The following is a 13,930-nucleotide window of genomic DNA, read 5'->3' on the forward strand; positions in this document are numbered from 1 at the left end:
CAAGGTAAGTTCACAACCCAAACTTCTACCAAAGTGTCCTTGCACTTTAGTGTAAAGTAATGATGTGGATGGGGAATTATCTTTTCAGACATCATCATAATTATTCGGAGAGGGGGAACCTGGTCAATTTCTGCAGATGAGAGGACAGGTGAATCAAAGGACAGCATTCATTCTTTTCACTATGCCACCAATTAGATCTACCGATGCATTAAAGTCGTATCGTGTTCCATGTATTCACAAGAATAATGTACATGAATGGTACAGTGGTGTGATATTTATTATTTACCAATGCAGGCAAACTTTTCCAAGAGCTTTGAGATCATGATGTCATGCTTACCATTTTGTAAGTAGTGGGAATTAATGACCATGACTTGAATGTCGTCTGTAAAAAAGATCCCATACACATTAAAAGAAAAAGCCAGTAGTCACTCAGTCTCTCTTTTCTCAGACACAAACTCAAGTGGAAATGCATTTATTATTGATTTAAGCCAAACAGACACACAGTATCTGCTGTGTCGTTCAGAAATAAAATATCTAAAGACAACTTTCATTTAACCCTCAAACACAGCCCGGGCCTAGACAGTATAGTAGTGGAACCACAAATCCAAAGTTTGTAATAAAACTTACTTGAACAGTCTTGACAGACCCTCTGCAAACGTCTCAGTAGCAGTGAGAGTATTTTAAGAAGCAGGGTGAGTCAGTCACATAACTCATGATGGGAGATTGTTTGGTGCAGTAACATATATTGCAATAAGATATCGCCAAAACACAATGTGTTTGTTTAATTTTGATTAATTATTCAACTGGTGGTCTATCATAGACCACTAAATCACAAATCCTCAACGGAACTCCTATCTGGTCAGTCAATGTAAGCCACTCTAGTTAAGAGTATCAGAAAAAGCTAAAACAAATTAAATATTACAATATGAGAGCCATGTCTAATTCTTCCACAGTCATCTGGCTAACTAACAATCCTGCTTCTTAAAGTACCACATGGTCGGACGGTTGATATATTTTGATTACAATATTGCCACACACATTCAACTCTCAACTTATGACCTATTTGTCTCTACAGTTATGAGGCTAAAGCATTAATAAATAAAAAGGACATCTGTTTAAATTTAAAGTGCTAAACATTTGTGATTTGCCTAGAAAAGAAAAATAAGAAGAGGGAAATGATTATGATGAAAAATTATCTTTGAAGTGGAAAGAAAAAGTAAATGATTGAATCAAATTAAAAGTTAACCAATAGAACACATTTAAGAATGTCTATTTTGCTATTTGTTTGCATTCATTTATTTCGTACACATCAATTGATTGTCTATAAATAGGGATCACAGAAAGGCTTTGTGATGAAACGTGCTTGTACCTGACCACTAATGTGCACTTTAATAAATCATCTGAAAGGCTTAGTTTGTGAGTGCGGACTATTGTTTGCATCTATATTGTGTTAACCAGTGCTGAAACATGACGTAATGAATAATGGAACAAAACAAAACAAAACCAGCTAAAAGCAGCATGGCTGACCATGGAAGAGCACAGCTCTCCATGGCCTCGAGAGACACACACAGACTGTAACAACAGTACAAATGAGATAAGTGAGGTTTTGTTTAGGCCTATAGCAAATATCACAACACAAATATATAATGAAAAAAAGATATAAAACAAAACAAAAACATGGCTGAAATCACTGCGAGTACAATCTTAGGAGTCACACAAGGCATTTCAGAGCAGTTCTGTAGAGTCTATGGCGTATTAAGCAGTAGTCGGGGGCCTACAGAGTGCAAGGACAAGAGAAGGAAAAAAGGAAGAAGCTCTGACTTGTCCCCATGCATCCGAGAACAGGGAAGATATTTTATTATCTAGTAGTTCCTCTGAGAGTCGCCTGTCAATAGTGACCATTCTCTTCAAAAGGCAAAGGTGCAAGGGAATGAATCCCCTCTAGCGCTACAGTGACACATGCTTTTAAATGTCAACGTCTCTCTCTCTTTCTCTGCTGGACACATTCCACCAGGCTCCTCGTGCAGAGACAAACAGAGAGAGAGAGAGAGAGAGAAAGGAGTAAGTGAGCAACACCCACACTTCTAGAAAGAGTCCCTGTGTGTATCACCATGAGTATAGCAACTCTCCCAGGGTGAGGGAGGGGTACCATTCCCTGTCTTGCTCGACGGGTAGAGACCGTGGCACCAACTCTGCCAGGGTTAGGGGGGGTTCCATTCTCTGTGCAGTTCACCAGGTAGCACCTGCCACCCACACTCTCTGTGTTAGGTGCACCATCCCGCTTCATTAAACATGCATGTGACCAAGGTGCTGTATGACGCTGTGTGGCGCTGCGTCTGCATGACATATGTTGTGTGGATCGAGTCCTATTCCACAGCTCAGCTACAAGTGGTTCCCCCATCTACCTTCCAGCACATCTCTTCTTCATAGATGAGTGAACAGTGGAGTCCACTGGGAGAATGCAGGGAGGGGGGCTTAATGTTTACTGGTAAACAGTCAATGTCACATGACCACCCCCAGGCATGGCTCATGTCAAACAGATAGAAGGGCGTTACTGCTCAGTCGGGCACACCGTGCGGTCTTTACAGCAGAAGTAATGGACCACGACCCCGTTGGGGTACCTAGCAAATGCACTGAGGAGACACAGAGAGATACATTCAGGTGTTTAGGCATTTACCATAGCCGATACTATTATGCATATTCACGTTGGTCTCTCAAAGTAAATTTGAGAGACCACCATCTACATTTTCAGAGAGAGAGAACATTTCCAGAATTATTTATACCCTAGGGTGTTCCTATGAGTGCTTGGTCAAGACTTTTGTATACAAGTACAATTAGCCCTTCGCTAATTAAAGTCCCTCCCCAACCCAATGGGTGAGAAGGACAAGCTGTCATTCTCACCCATTGTGATGCATGTAAAATGACGGGATTTCTCCATATAAAATAATCGATCATTTTGGTAGCAAAACCTTCAAAATGTCTTCTAAATCTAGTCAACCAGGTCTGCAGTAGGCTATGCACTGGACAAATGTGCATGACATCATTTAAATAAACTAGAAATACGAGGAGATGACAGAGGGTGAAATCAAATTTTAACGACCACCCGAAGGAGTTTTCATGTTGCATGGTAAGACTACGGTCATTAGTATTATTGCCAGATTCACCTGGGTGGATCAGTCGTGTAACTTTCTCAATGTTAAACTGTGTATGTGTTCCAACGACACAGCCACGCAAAATAACATTGACAGCTATGAGGTGGAGAAAGCTTGACCTGCATAGCAACAGTTACTAAACTATTTGGATTGGCATTGGACAATCTCTTTTTGGGGTGGGAAGTCCACCAAAGCATTTCTTCCTAGCTGAAAATGCAAGGCGCTGGCCTACAAAAGGATCCAAACTCCCAGCAAGCAGATAAAAACACCACACATAGACTTTATATAGTAGATATAATGCTAATTACCTGTTCCCTATTTTCTTCTTGCACACCCTGCAGGTCTTTTCCTCTGTAATGACACATTTCACCTGCTGGTGGAAGATTCGCTCCTCCTGAACCTGATAATAGAGCAGCAAGAGACATGAGATTTGCACACACAAACACACACACGATAATATAGCATGAATGAAGCATTGTAAAATTCTGAATTAATTTCCAGCCTAAGACCATCGTTTCTGCTCACATTGTCCCGTCTCAATAAAGCAGAAATATCTTAAAGTTAATCAGCAGAAAATGTCTCTATATTTTATTCAGCCACAATCAGCAGATAACCACATTAAACGGAAGCAGTGTTAGATTACGCCTTTACGCCTTTATTTTAAGGAGTTAAACTTCACTGAGACTTGAATCTCTTTGAAAGGCCCACATAAAACAAATTGCAAACTTTAGTAATCCCCTAAGGGGCAAAAACAGATAATGAATAAAGATGAACATGAACTCATTTCACCCTGAAGAACTCTAACAGGGACAGCAACATAAAACATGTCCTAGACCAAAACGTTATTAATCTGCAGAAAAAAAATCTGAGAACAAGTCACTTCTTAAACCTTAGTCATCATTTACTTTACTGTACTGTATTGTCCAGTGTTTCGACTTTTGACCACTCACATTTTCTGCTCATCCTATAAATGTTTTGCTGATAAAATAAATCAGCTTTTTAGTGTAATACACTTCTAAAGTAAGGCTTTATTTATTAATATTATAAGTAGTAGTAAACAATATACAGACAGAAGACAAATGTATCCATCCACAGGAGAACCACCCAAAAATAAACAAACACATTAACAGTTCAATGGTCCCTCCGTCTCACCCTGAGGAACTCTGCCTGCAGCAGACTCTTCAGAACCTGGTCGAAACGTTTCCTTTGGGCCTTCTCCTCCAGTACACTCTCCAGGAAGACTCGAATCTCTCTGATCTGGGTGTTTGCTGGTAGCAGGTTGATAGCCTATAGGGAAAACAGACCTTCATTCACTGCCAAGGACGACCTTTGACAACATTTATTTTTCCAAATGCCCACACTGCCAAGGACGACTTTGAGACTTTTGTGTATTTACACTAGATGGCGCTCTTCTCTAACCTACGATTCACCGTTCTAGTCCAAATGAATCCAGAAAATCACGTGGTCACTAATTTCTCCCTTCCTGAATCGTTCCACTTCAGCTGCAACCACCATTCACCATGTTTGAGTGGTGCAGCCACTGCGCGCACACACACACACACACACACACACACACACACACACACACACACACACACACACACACACACACACACACACACACACACACACACACACACACACACACACACACACACACACACACACACACACACACACACACACACACACACACACACACACACACACACACAGTCGAATACTGTTTAGAAAAGTATATACAGATATGCCATGTCCTGCCATTGGCAATTCAGTAGATTGTCAGTGCATTGTCAGAAATAGAACATTGTCAGTGAGAAAGGGGGTAATTTGCCAAGGTGTATGTTAATCTGCTTTCGGGAATAAACCACCTAACTCCAAAATGTAAATTTTTCTGTTAAAACAAAGCAATACTGCCTAATCAAAATTGGTATTGGGACTTTACTTACTTGCATGAGAGGGGGAGAGGTTGTGGAGTTAGCTGCTTTAGCAGACAGTTTGAGGGTACAATGGAGTTAAGAGGTTTTGTCCGAAGCACTTTTCATTGGTTCCAAATTTTATATAACCTACACAAATATGTGAAGGATGTTCAATAGCATTGATTTATGGAAAACAAATCAAAAACCTCAAAATTGGAATTAGGTGGTTTCCTCCTGACAGCGACGATAAAATGTAAATTTTTACACTGCAACTGAGGAGAAAATCCTCCACCCCCAATGGGATCTAAATTACACACTCAAACACGTGGCCTATATCCCCATTCCAAATGTGTCCTGAGTGGTCTCTCTCTTAATACCATGTCCTCATGGGAGACTTTTTAAAGCCTAAATGCATTCAGTCACTTTCGAGGGTAGCCTTCTCAGGAGAGATGAGAGGCAGAGGTGTGTATTACACATTGGTATGGTGGCATCTCAGACTGAAACTCCTATGAATTAGGGAAGGGAAATGTAACTCACTAAAGGAAAACGTCATCCAGACAGACTTATGGTTTCTCCCTCTGGGAAAAATGCTATATTCTACACAGTAACTCCTCAGTGTTAATTTACCCATTTATAATTTGAAAAAACAAAATGTCCGTAATAGTAAGATGGACCAAACAACACAATGTATGGCTATTGGCTTATGCCATTACTCCCAGTGTATCCTTTGCGGATGCTCATGTTTTCGCCATAGGACAGGTGAGAGCACCTTCTTGCTGTGTGGCGGTGCAGTGCTGAGCTAATACAGTGTGAACCCACTCTATATGGACTATCATAACTGCAGTGCTGTATAGGGCAGTTGTAGTAAAGGTAAACACGCTACAGCTCAACACAAGTCTGACAGGCAACGGGATCCAAAGTTGTGCGCATTCGCATCGGTGTTGTTTTCGTCGACTAATACTATGACGAAAAATGTTCGTCGACTACCTTTTTTCACTGACAAACTAAATGGAAACTAAATGAAAACTAAGCTATGATGACTAAAACTAAGACAATTCCGTAAAAAAAAAAAAAACTAGACTAAAATGATAGGGACTAGTGGACAAGAGATCCACTAGTCATTTTACACTTGGTTGCATGCTGAAAATAGCTGATCACACAGCGTGACGCATTCTGAGCTTGTAGATCAGCAAGTGTAAAAACAGTCATTATGACGGTATCAAGGCCCGCCAAAATACATTTAGTCGACTAAGATCCTAGGATATTTAGTCGACTAAAACTAGACTAACACTAAGACATTCCAGGTGACTAAAATGTGACTAAAACTAAATGAAAACTATTCAAGAGACTATGACTAAAACAAAAATTTGCTGCCAAAAACAACACTGATTCGCATTTGGCCCCATGTTCACAGTACCGCTTTCTCAGTGCATCCACATGTTCTCCCAGGAGGCTCTTCAAAGTGTAAATGGATTTAGCCACATTGGCAGGGACTTGCAGGGGCTCTGGGCTGCGAGATGTCTGCGCCACAGTGCGAGTCTAAACACCACCACATGTGTGCGGCCGGGCATGGAGCGGGTGTAAGCCACACACCGCCTTGGCATCATAAAGGTTGTGTTTGCTCTCCCGTCTTCTTGTAATGTTGGCAAGGAAGACACGGAGCAGATCCACGGGAAATGAAAGTGCACTACCGTTAAAATCAATGAGGGAGCACTGAGCAAGAGATTAGCGAAGCTAGAGGAGATGACAGAGTGCTGGAGAGAGCAGTGGTCTCTGGGTTAAGGTGGCTGCGTGGCGTGCTACCAATGCCATTTAGGTGATCATCGCCAGTGTTGGGGGGTAATGGCGTTACTGTAACGGAATACTTTTTTGGATAATGGAGAAACCTAACGGATTAGTTAGACCTATATTTCCCTGTACTTTCTGTTGCCAACGGAGACACGCAAGACTGCTACAAGCAGCAACATCGACCCAGCCACGGGTGTTACACGAAAATGCTTTGCAGTCTGTGGTGATTGCGTAATCATTCTAATCTACCACATTCAATAGGTCACCACTTTTGATGGGACACATGGCTGGTCTTGTTTACATTCCGTATACAGATTGAGAAAGGACGGAGAGTGTACTGTACTGGCTATATATGAAGCGTGTCTTGAGTTTACAGGGTGTGATGAGGTCAGATCCACATATGGAATGTCAGAACAGGTCAGCTCCATATATGGAGATCTAAGGGTGGCAGTGGGGGCAGTGTCTTGAGTGTACAGGGTTTGATGAGGGCCTAGGTAGGGCCGGCCCTTAATCTTCGGGCCGGTTGAGAACACTAGTTTTCGCCGGCTGCAGCTGCACAAATAACTTTGGGGCAGGACCGTCTAGAGTTTAAATGGACATGTATCAGTCAAAAGAGAGACATCAAAGAGGAAGGATCAACATATGGAACAGGTCAGAACAGTTCAGCTCCATTTATGGAGATCTAAAGGCTCATTCGTAGTCTGGATTTTCGGTGGGGAGGTGACCACCGAACTACAACAAGACGTCACAAGCCGCGGTGAAGAGCAAACCACCGCCACCGCTCCAGCCCTTCTCTCGGTTTTTACTCACCACCGCTCAACGTTATTTCAGCACTGAGGTGCAGACAAAGGGCTCTATGCCTAAACTTTTTATGCATTTTTTACTGTTTTTCAGAAAAACATTTAATTGTTAAAACAGCCTACCGGTATCTACAAGCTGACAACGTGTCGAAATAGACTATTCTTTCAAAATAGTAAAACATGCCTTAAAGACTAGGCATAAAGGGCAAGGTGGTGCAAGATAGAAGTATAGCACCCCAGGGGTTCCAAGTATTGTATCCAAGTATAAGTATTGTTTACAATTTACATGGTTAACGTGAAATGTCTATGGTTTGACACAGGTTGCCATTGTCTTTGCGCATACAACCATTTCCACTATACATGTTTTGCATTTGATCTGTCCACACTAGCAGTCACAACAAGTTTTAATGCTTGCACAACATTACAAGCAACCTACAGTATAGTAATGAGTGCAAGGGTTTGAGCCGTAGTCATCTTAATGATTTTGCTGTGACGCCAAATTTACATTTTGTCTGTCAAAGGTGAGTTGTACAGACCTCCATCTTAAAACCAACAGGTGCAATTATCTAACTAAGGCAGGGGTTCTCAACCCGGGGGTCGCGACCCCTCCGGGGGGGTCGCCAATTGTTTTGGGGGGTCCACAAATAATTTCCAAAATAAAAAATTAATAAAAAAGGAAATTAATAGTTTACATATAGTACACGCATACACCTTCCTATTGATTATATCTGGTTTCAGTATTTATTTATGGTGCATTGTGTTAAAATAGTATCAATTTTGTATCACTGTGCTGTGGCACATTCCATGAGAGATAAATACTTAAACCCGAGCAGCTCTGCTACTAAAATATTTACACCAATTCAATGGTGTTCAGACTGTGATAAGATATGTAGAGAAGCAAAACACAGTCTGCTGAGAGACTGTTTTCATAGAGAGACTGTTTTCATTCCACAAAGGTGAGGTTTCTATTGCTTGGCCACTACAGTACAGTATGTGGAGTGATCCTCTGCAGTTGGCAGGCTGAAAGCACAGAGCTCTCAGTGTTGATGGTGAAGTGGCAGAGACTTCCGCATTTGGCCTGGGACTTCCGTCCCTTGGCCTGGGATTGAATACTTCTCTCCTATTTTACTTTCAAAAACACTTTGTCGTTTTATCATCTACTCAGGCTTATGTGAACACCACAGATGGTTTACAGTTACTTAATTCAGTAATTAGATATTTGACGCAAGCAGCGCTAAGCAACGGACTGGGTAGAGTTCTCATCGGGCCCGAAAATTAAGGCCCGGCCCTAACTGATCAGGCCCTAGGCCCGGCTCCGGCTCGGCCCGACTAATTAGCATAGATTTTAGGCCCGACCCGGCCCTAAAATGTCAGGTCGGGTCGGGCCTGGTCAGGTTTGTGCAGAATTTGAGAACTCTACACAGAGTAAAAGTGAAACGCCAGTCAGCACCATCTCCATAATAGATAAATACACAAACAGACAGAACAGAACTATTATTTTTATTATTCTAAAGAAATTCAATATATATATTTTTTTTTTCATGGAGCCCCAGGCCCGGCCCGGCCCTACTGATTAGCATACATTTTAGGCCCGGCCCTAAAATGTCGGGTCGGGTCGGGCCTGGTCGGGTTCGGGCAGAGTTTGAGAACTCAACGGAGGGTGAGAGAAATGTCTCCCCTTGCGGCAGCTCCCTTGCGTCATCCGTCGGTCTGGGTACGAACCCCAATGCAACGCAGCGCAAGGAGTTCCTCGACGCAAGCAGAGCTAAAGTACCCCTGGCGTACCCCTTATTGCTCTCCAGCAGAGAGCAAGAAGGCTCTTCCTCCTCTGCTCGACGCCTCTTTCTTGAAAGAGGATGCCGCCGGCACATGGAGTTGTAAACACGATCGGCATGGATAGATCACATTTAAAGTTAAACAGGACAACATGACATCATCGTTCGAAGCACTGCTTTGCCCATTCATTGGGCTGCCCTGCTTTAATATGTTTTTGGGCCAAATGTCAGGGATTAATTATTTTGACCCAGTCCAGCCCTGGTGTATCGTCTCCTAATCCTATGCTTCCATGTGGTGACAATTTGGCCGTTTACAGACTCGACCAACAAACCGTGTTATCCGTTACAGATGATCATCCACTAGTAATGAACATCATGTCTGGCTTCCTTTGACAATGAATGAACACAATGATTCATTGATTACATCACTAGAAAAAGATGCAAAACAGGGTCAATTCAATTAGAATAAACAAGTTTCAAGCTTGCAAGGTATCGCGTGTGAGCTTGTAGATTGGCCAGCATAGGCAGTGGTATATACTTCAATTATGATGATATATACACTATATACATAATATAGTTATAACTACATCTCAACTCATAACACAAATAAAGTGGCACTTGTATCAGTACTTTTTGTACAATCTAATCTGTCATACCTGCCATCTAGTGGATGATTAGTTGATTTCACATTATAGACCGACATAAGCCTACAATAGCGACTCAACTCACACAGGTACGTTTTTTGTGTGCGTTTGACTCCCCTCCGCAAGGCAAAAACGGACTCTGTCGAGGCCTTTACATGTCTTTCTCTCTCGGTCTCATAAAATTACAGTGGACTCCCAACTAGAGCCTGACCGATCTATCAATATATTGTCCATTATTTTACTTACATCAGCATTCATGCAGCCAATGTGTCCCGAATATTTTGTTTAACCTTTTTTCTATAAAATAGCAGATATATAAGCTCACAACCCATTGCAATGTGATTAGTTGTCAGTTTGCAGATTGCCTAATTGTGGAAAGGATTCTTTAAAAAAAATGTCCTTTAAGAGCAGACGTCATGTTCCTCCTAAAAGAGCAGACGTCATGTCCCACAGTATGTAAATGTTTTCAAATAGATTTAAAGATTTAGCAAAACATATCGGTCAAATATAGGCTAGATCGTTCCAAAAAACTTTATTGGCATTGGACCCAAAAATCTGACACTTCCCTATTCAAAATACAGAGACAAATAAATAATTTTTTTAAGGGTGAGCGGTGAGTGATGGGACAGATTGGAGACACAGGGGAAAGGAAATGTGGCATGAAGTATGTCATATGCCGGATTTTAGCCTGGAACATTGTGAATACAAAGTATTGTCTGTAGCCTGTCGGGGCACTAGAAACTTCAAGAACCAAATGGTTGTCATTCAGCCTACTATTCTATTTCTGTTGACAGATATAGTATATGATAAGGACCTACATCTAAGGCCTGCACATAATGCATCAAAGGCCCTTCACGTAAACCTGCGTCTATTGTAGTTCAGGACTGCAGGATTTTAATCAAAGCCAGCTTGTAAATGTGTAATTGTTTATGTCTGGGTTTTTGAGTGGTGCAACCACTCCAAGGAACAGCAATGTCCGCGTTCACCTATGTGTTGGTTCACCTATGTATGTGCCTATGTATGTGTTCATGAGCATCAGTATGACATGACTACCAGTAGGGGCGCTGTTGTGCCAGAAACAGAGAGAGATAGTATTAGTGCTGTATTGTTGCCTGCTAATGAGAGAGAGAGAGGAGAGGGGGGAGAGAGGGGAGTTGCACCACTCAGTTCACACGGGTGTGATTTTTTTCTGAGGGATTGCTCTCAAAAAGAGAAAGGCCTGCATCTCTTGAACACCAGTAGGCCTATACAACATAATACGTTAAACATCCCCTGATTAATCCCAACTTAAATGCCAATCTGTCTAATGGGGTTCTTTGTTATGACAGCTATTACCACATGGTTTCCATCAACATCACTGTGCCTAGACACAGGGGTGAATAATAAGACACATAGGTCAAAGCGTATCTGCAAGTAATTTTTGTAATTAGTTTTACCCTGCTCAAAGTACCAGATGGGTGGGGTTCAGCCAAGGCACAATCTCATTCAGTGCAGAAGGATGAGACAAAGTAGGCTAAGTATTTAAAACATCTCTTTAGAATACTTTTCATGTGATGGACAACTTACAGTATGAAATTACTACAATTTTGCCAGTGTGGTAAACCCCATCCATTTGGGACTCCAAGTTACAAACCAAGAATAATGAAAATACTATTTAAATCAAGCCTGATGTTATAAAGCATTGAATACAGGGCAACCCACAAATTGTTATGCTATGCTACTCCAAGTATCTCAGCAAGTCAACCCATTTACTACCAGAGTTTATTTAGCCACTGCCAGCATTTTTGAATGTTTCTAACTTTCTACTAATCTTACAAAGACACAGAGAATATTTTGTTCTAGGATTATGTAAACACCAACTATGTATACCACAGTATGTATATAGTACATTTTTCTTGTATATGATATTTTCTTGTGCTGTCTTTTGGCAGAAAGACAAATAGATTTATTTATTTTTAAATCAATAAAAATGCCACACATCTACCAAGAGGTGTGACATTTACAGATAATTTATTTGCATATAAACAATCACAGCATTTTATTGTGTTTTTCCCAAAGATAACTGCGACATCAAGCATTCAAACTTCATACTTTCAAAGATAAAAGTATGAAATTAATAATTCATTAGACAAGTTAATTATAGGCCAAATAATGATGTGTGCAATGCAACATCAACAGAGAAGCAGACAGTGCAGAAGTTTGCTTTAGCCTGGAAACCAGATGAATCTGGCACAGCTAAAAAATTAAGAAATAGCCCTGGGCAGATTGGTCTGGCACTCCTTGATTTGAATTACATTTCACTCACCCCAGAGTTGTGGGTGCCCAATCAAAGCCCACTGTTGTGGGAATTGTTTTTCTGTGACGTTTGAATCGTTTGTAACCGCCCCTTGGAAATGAATAATGTAAGGCCAGAAAGGTGTAATAATCTGCAAAATATATTAGCTTCTTTTAAAATGAAATACATTTTAAAAATCATTTTGATATGATTTTTGTTGTGTGTTTTATTACAATTTAGACGTAGATCATCTTAGTAATGTGTGTTGTTGTACCTTGGTGGTGTTGAGTTTGCTGTGGTGCAGCTCCAGAACGTGCAGGGCAGCCTGGAGGTTGGCCTGAGGTTCTGATAGTTCCATCTTGATGGGCCCCAGACAGTGCACGTCAGGTGGAGACAGGTACATCCTCAGCAGAGACAGATACACCTACAATGGACACAAATACAGGGCTTAATAATAGTTGCTTCCATTATTTATGCACCGAATGGGAAATTCTTGGCCAAAACCGAATATAGGAAACAGTAGGAACAACATCAATTATTACTGTTATGGTATATATAATTTAGTTTTTTAACAGTTTTTGTACCATTGCTGTCATAGCTACGTACATTCATGTGTGTGTGTGTGTGTGTGTGTGTGTGTGTGTGTGTGTGTGTGTGTGTGCACGCGTGCGTGCGCGAGTGCGTGCGTGTGTCATGCTTGAAGCCGAGTATTGATCACGTCATCACAACAAAACGGTAGGCTAAGGCAACCTCGGTTCTTTGACTACCGGTATTCAGTTTCGGCTCTAAAATCAACCAAACTGAATACAGAATATGCATTTTCTGCCACTATACGGCCGAATTACTTTAGTGCAACAGATACAGTATTTCCTCTATTCTTATTACTCAGATATTCCTTACAGTACAGTGTCGTCTACTTCAGCTGAGACTATTACCTCATCCTGGTAGGTGGAACATGAATGAATCAGATTAGCCTTTAATGCCAAGCACAATACATTTAACAACTTTGTCTTGGAGACATTGATGCATAGTTTAGCAAAAGCTGCAACCTATTTACAATGTTTGCCATGCAAGAGAAATTGGTCAATATATAAAGTTGGACACTGATTAGACGTTAAAATTACATTACATACATCTTTGTTTCCCTCGGTGAGTTTGTCATAATGTCGGTGGCAGTACCTACAGCAGGACAACACAGAGAAAACACAATTTGCCAAATTAATTCGGTTATAATGTGCTTGTAAAATAGAATTTGATTAACTGTTTGACTGAAGAAAATGTAACTGTAATGAGACTGTAATACACAGCATGCATAAGGCAGACAAAGCACACATGACCAAAGGCTATGTTCTAAAATAATTCAGTGCTTACAGTAAATTGTGTGAGCCATCAAGCAGGCAGCCAGCGAAATATTGTAGTTGATTGTGTAATGATTAGTCTGTAGCGGTGATTAAAACTACTCACTCCTCTGCCATGCGGGTGTCCTTAAGGATGTGGACGTAGATGAAGAGCGCCTGCTCGTGTTTGCCCATCCGACCCAGCAGCAAGGCCCTCTCCTCCAGAAGGCCTTAAGAGTG

The 13,930-nt window shown here is 41.2% G+C and overlaps 1 protein-coding gene across 2 annotated transcripts in view; it reads right to left on the reverse strand.

Annotated features, from left to right (window-relative positions):
* Nucleotides 1-495: 495 nt before the first annotated feature.
* Nucleotides 496-13,930, reverse strand: part of vps39 (VPS39 subunit of HOPS complex) — a 34,794-nt gene continuing 21,359 nt past the window's right edge. For both annotated transcript variants that reach the window (XM_083792468.1, XM_083792467.1), the window contains exons 19-24: nucleotides 13,818-13,920; nucleotides 13,487-13,532; nucleotides 12,628-12,777; nucleotides 4,305-4,439; nucleotides 3,461-3,552; nucleotides 496-2,633 (exon numbers count right to left, since the gene is read on the reverse strand). In XM_083792468.1, coding sequence (XP_083648594.1) covers nucleotides 2,552-2,633; nucleotides 3,461-3,552; nucleotides 4,305-4,439; nucleotides 12,628-12,777; nucleotides 13,487-13,532; nucleotides 13,818-13,920 — 608 coding nt within the window. In that variant the 3' untranslated portion in view covers nucleotides 496-2,551. The remainder of the gene's footprint in view (nucleotides 2,634-3,460; nucleotides 3,553-4,304; nucleotides 4,440-12,627; nucleotides 12,778-13,486; nucleotides 13,533-13,817; nucleotides 13,921-13,930) is intronic.

This window comes from Protomyctophum parallelum (genome assembly GCF_964188405.1).
Source record: "Protomyctophum parallelum genome assembly, chromosome: 20".
Taxonomy (NCBI): Eukaryota; Metazoa; Chordata; class Actinopteri; order Myctophiformes; family Myctophidae; genus Protomyctophum; species Protomyctophum parallelum.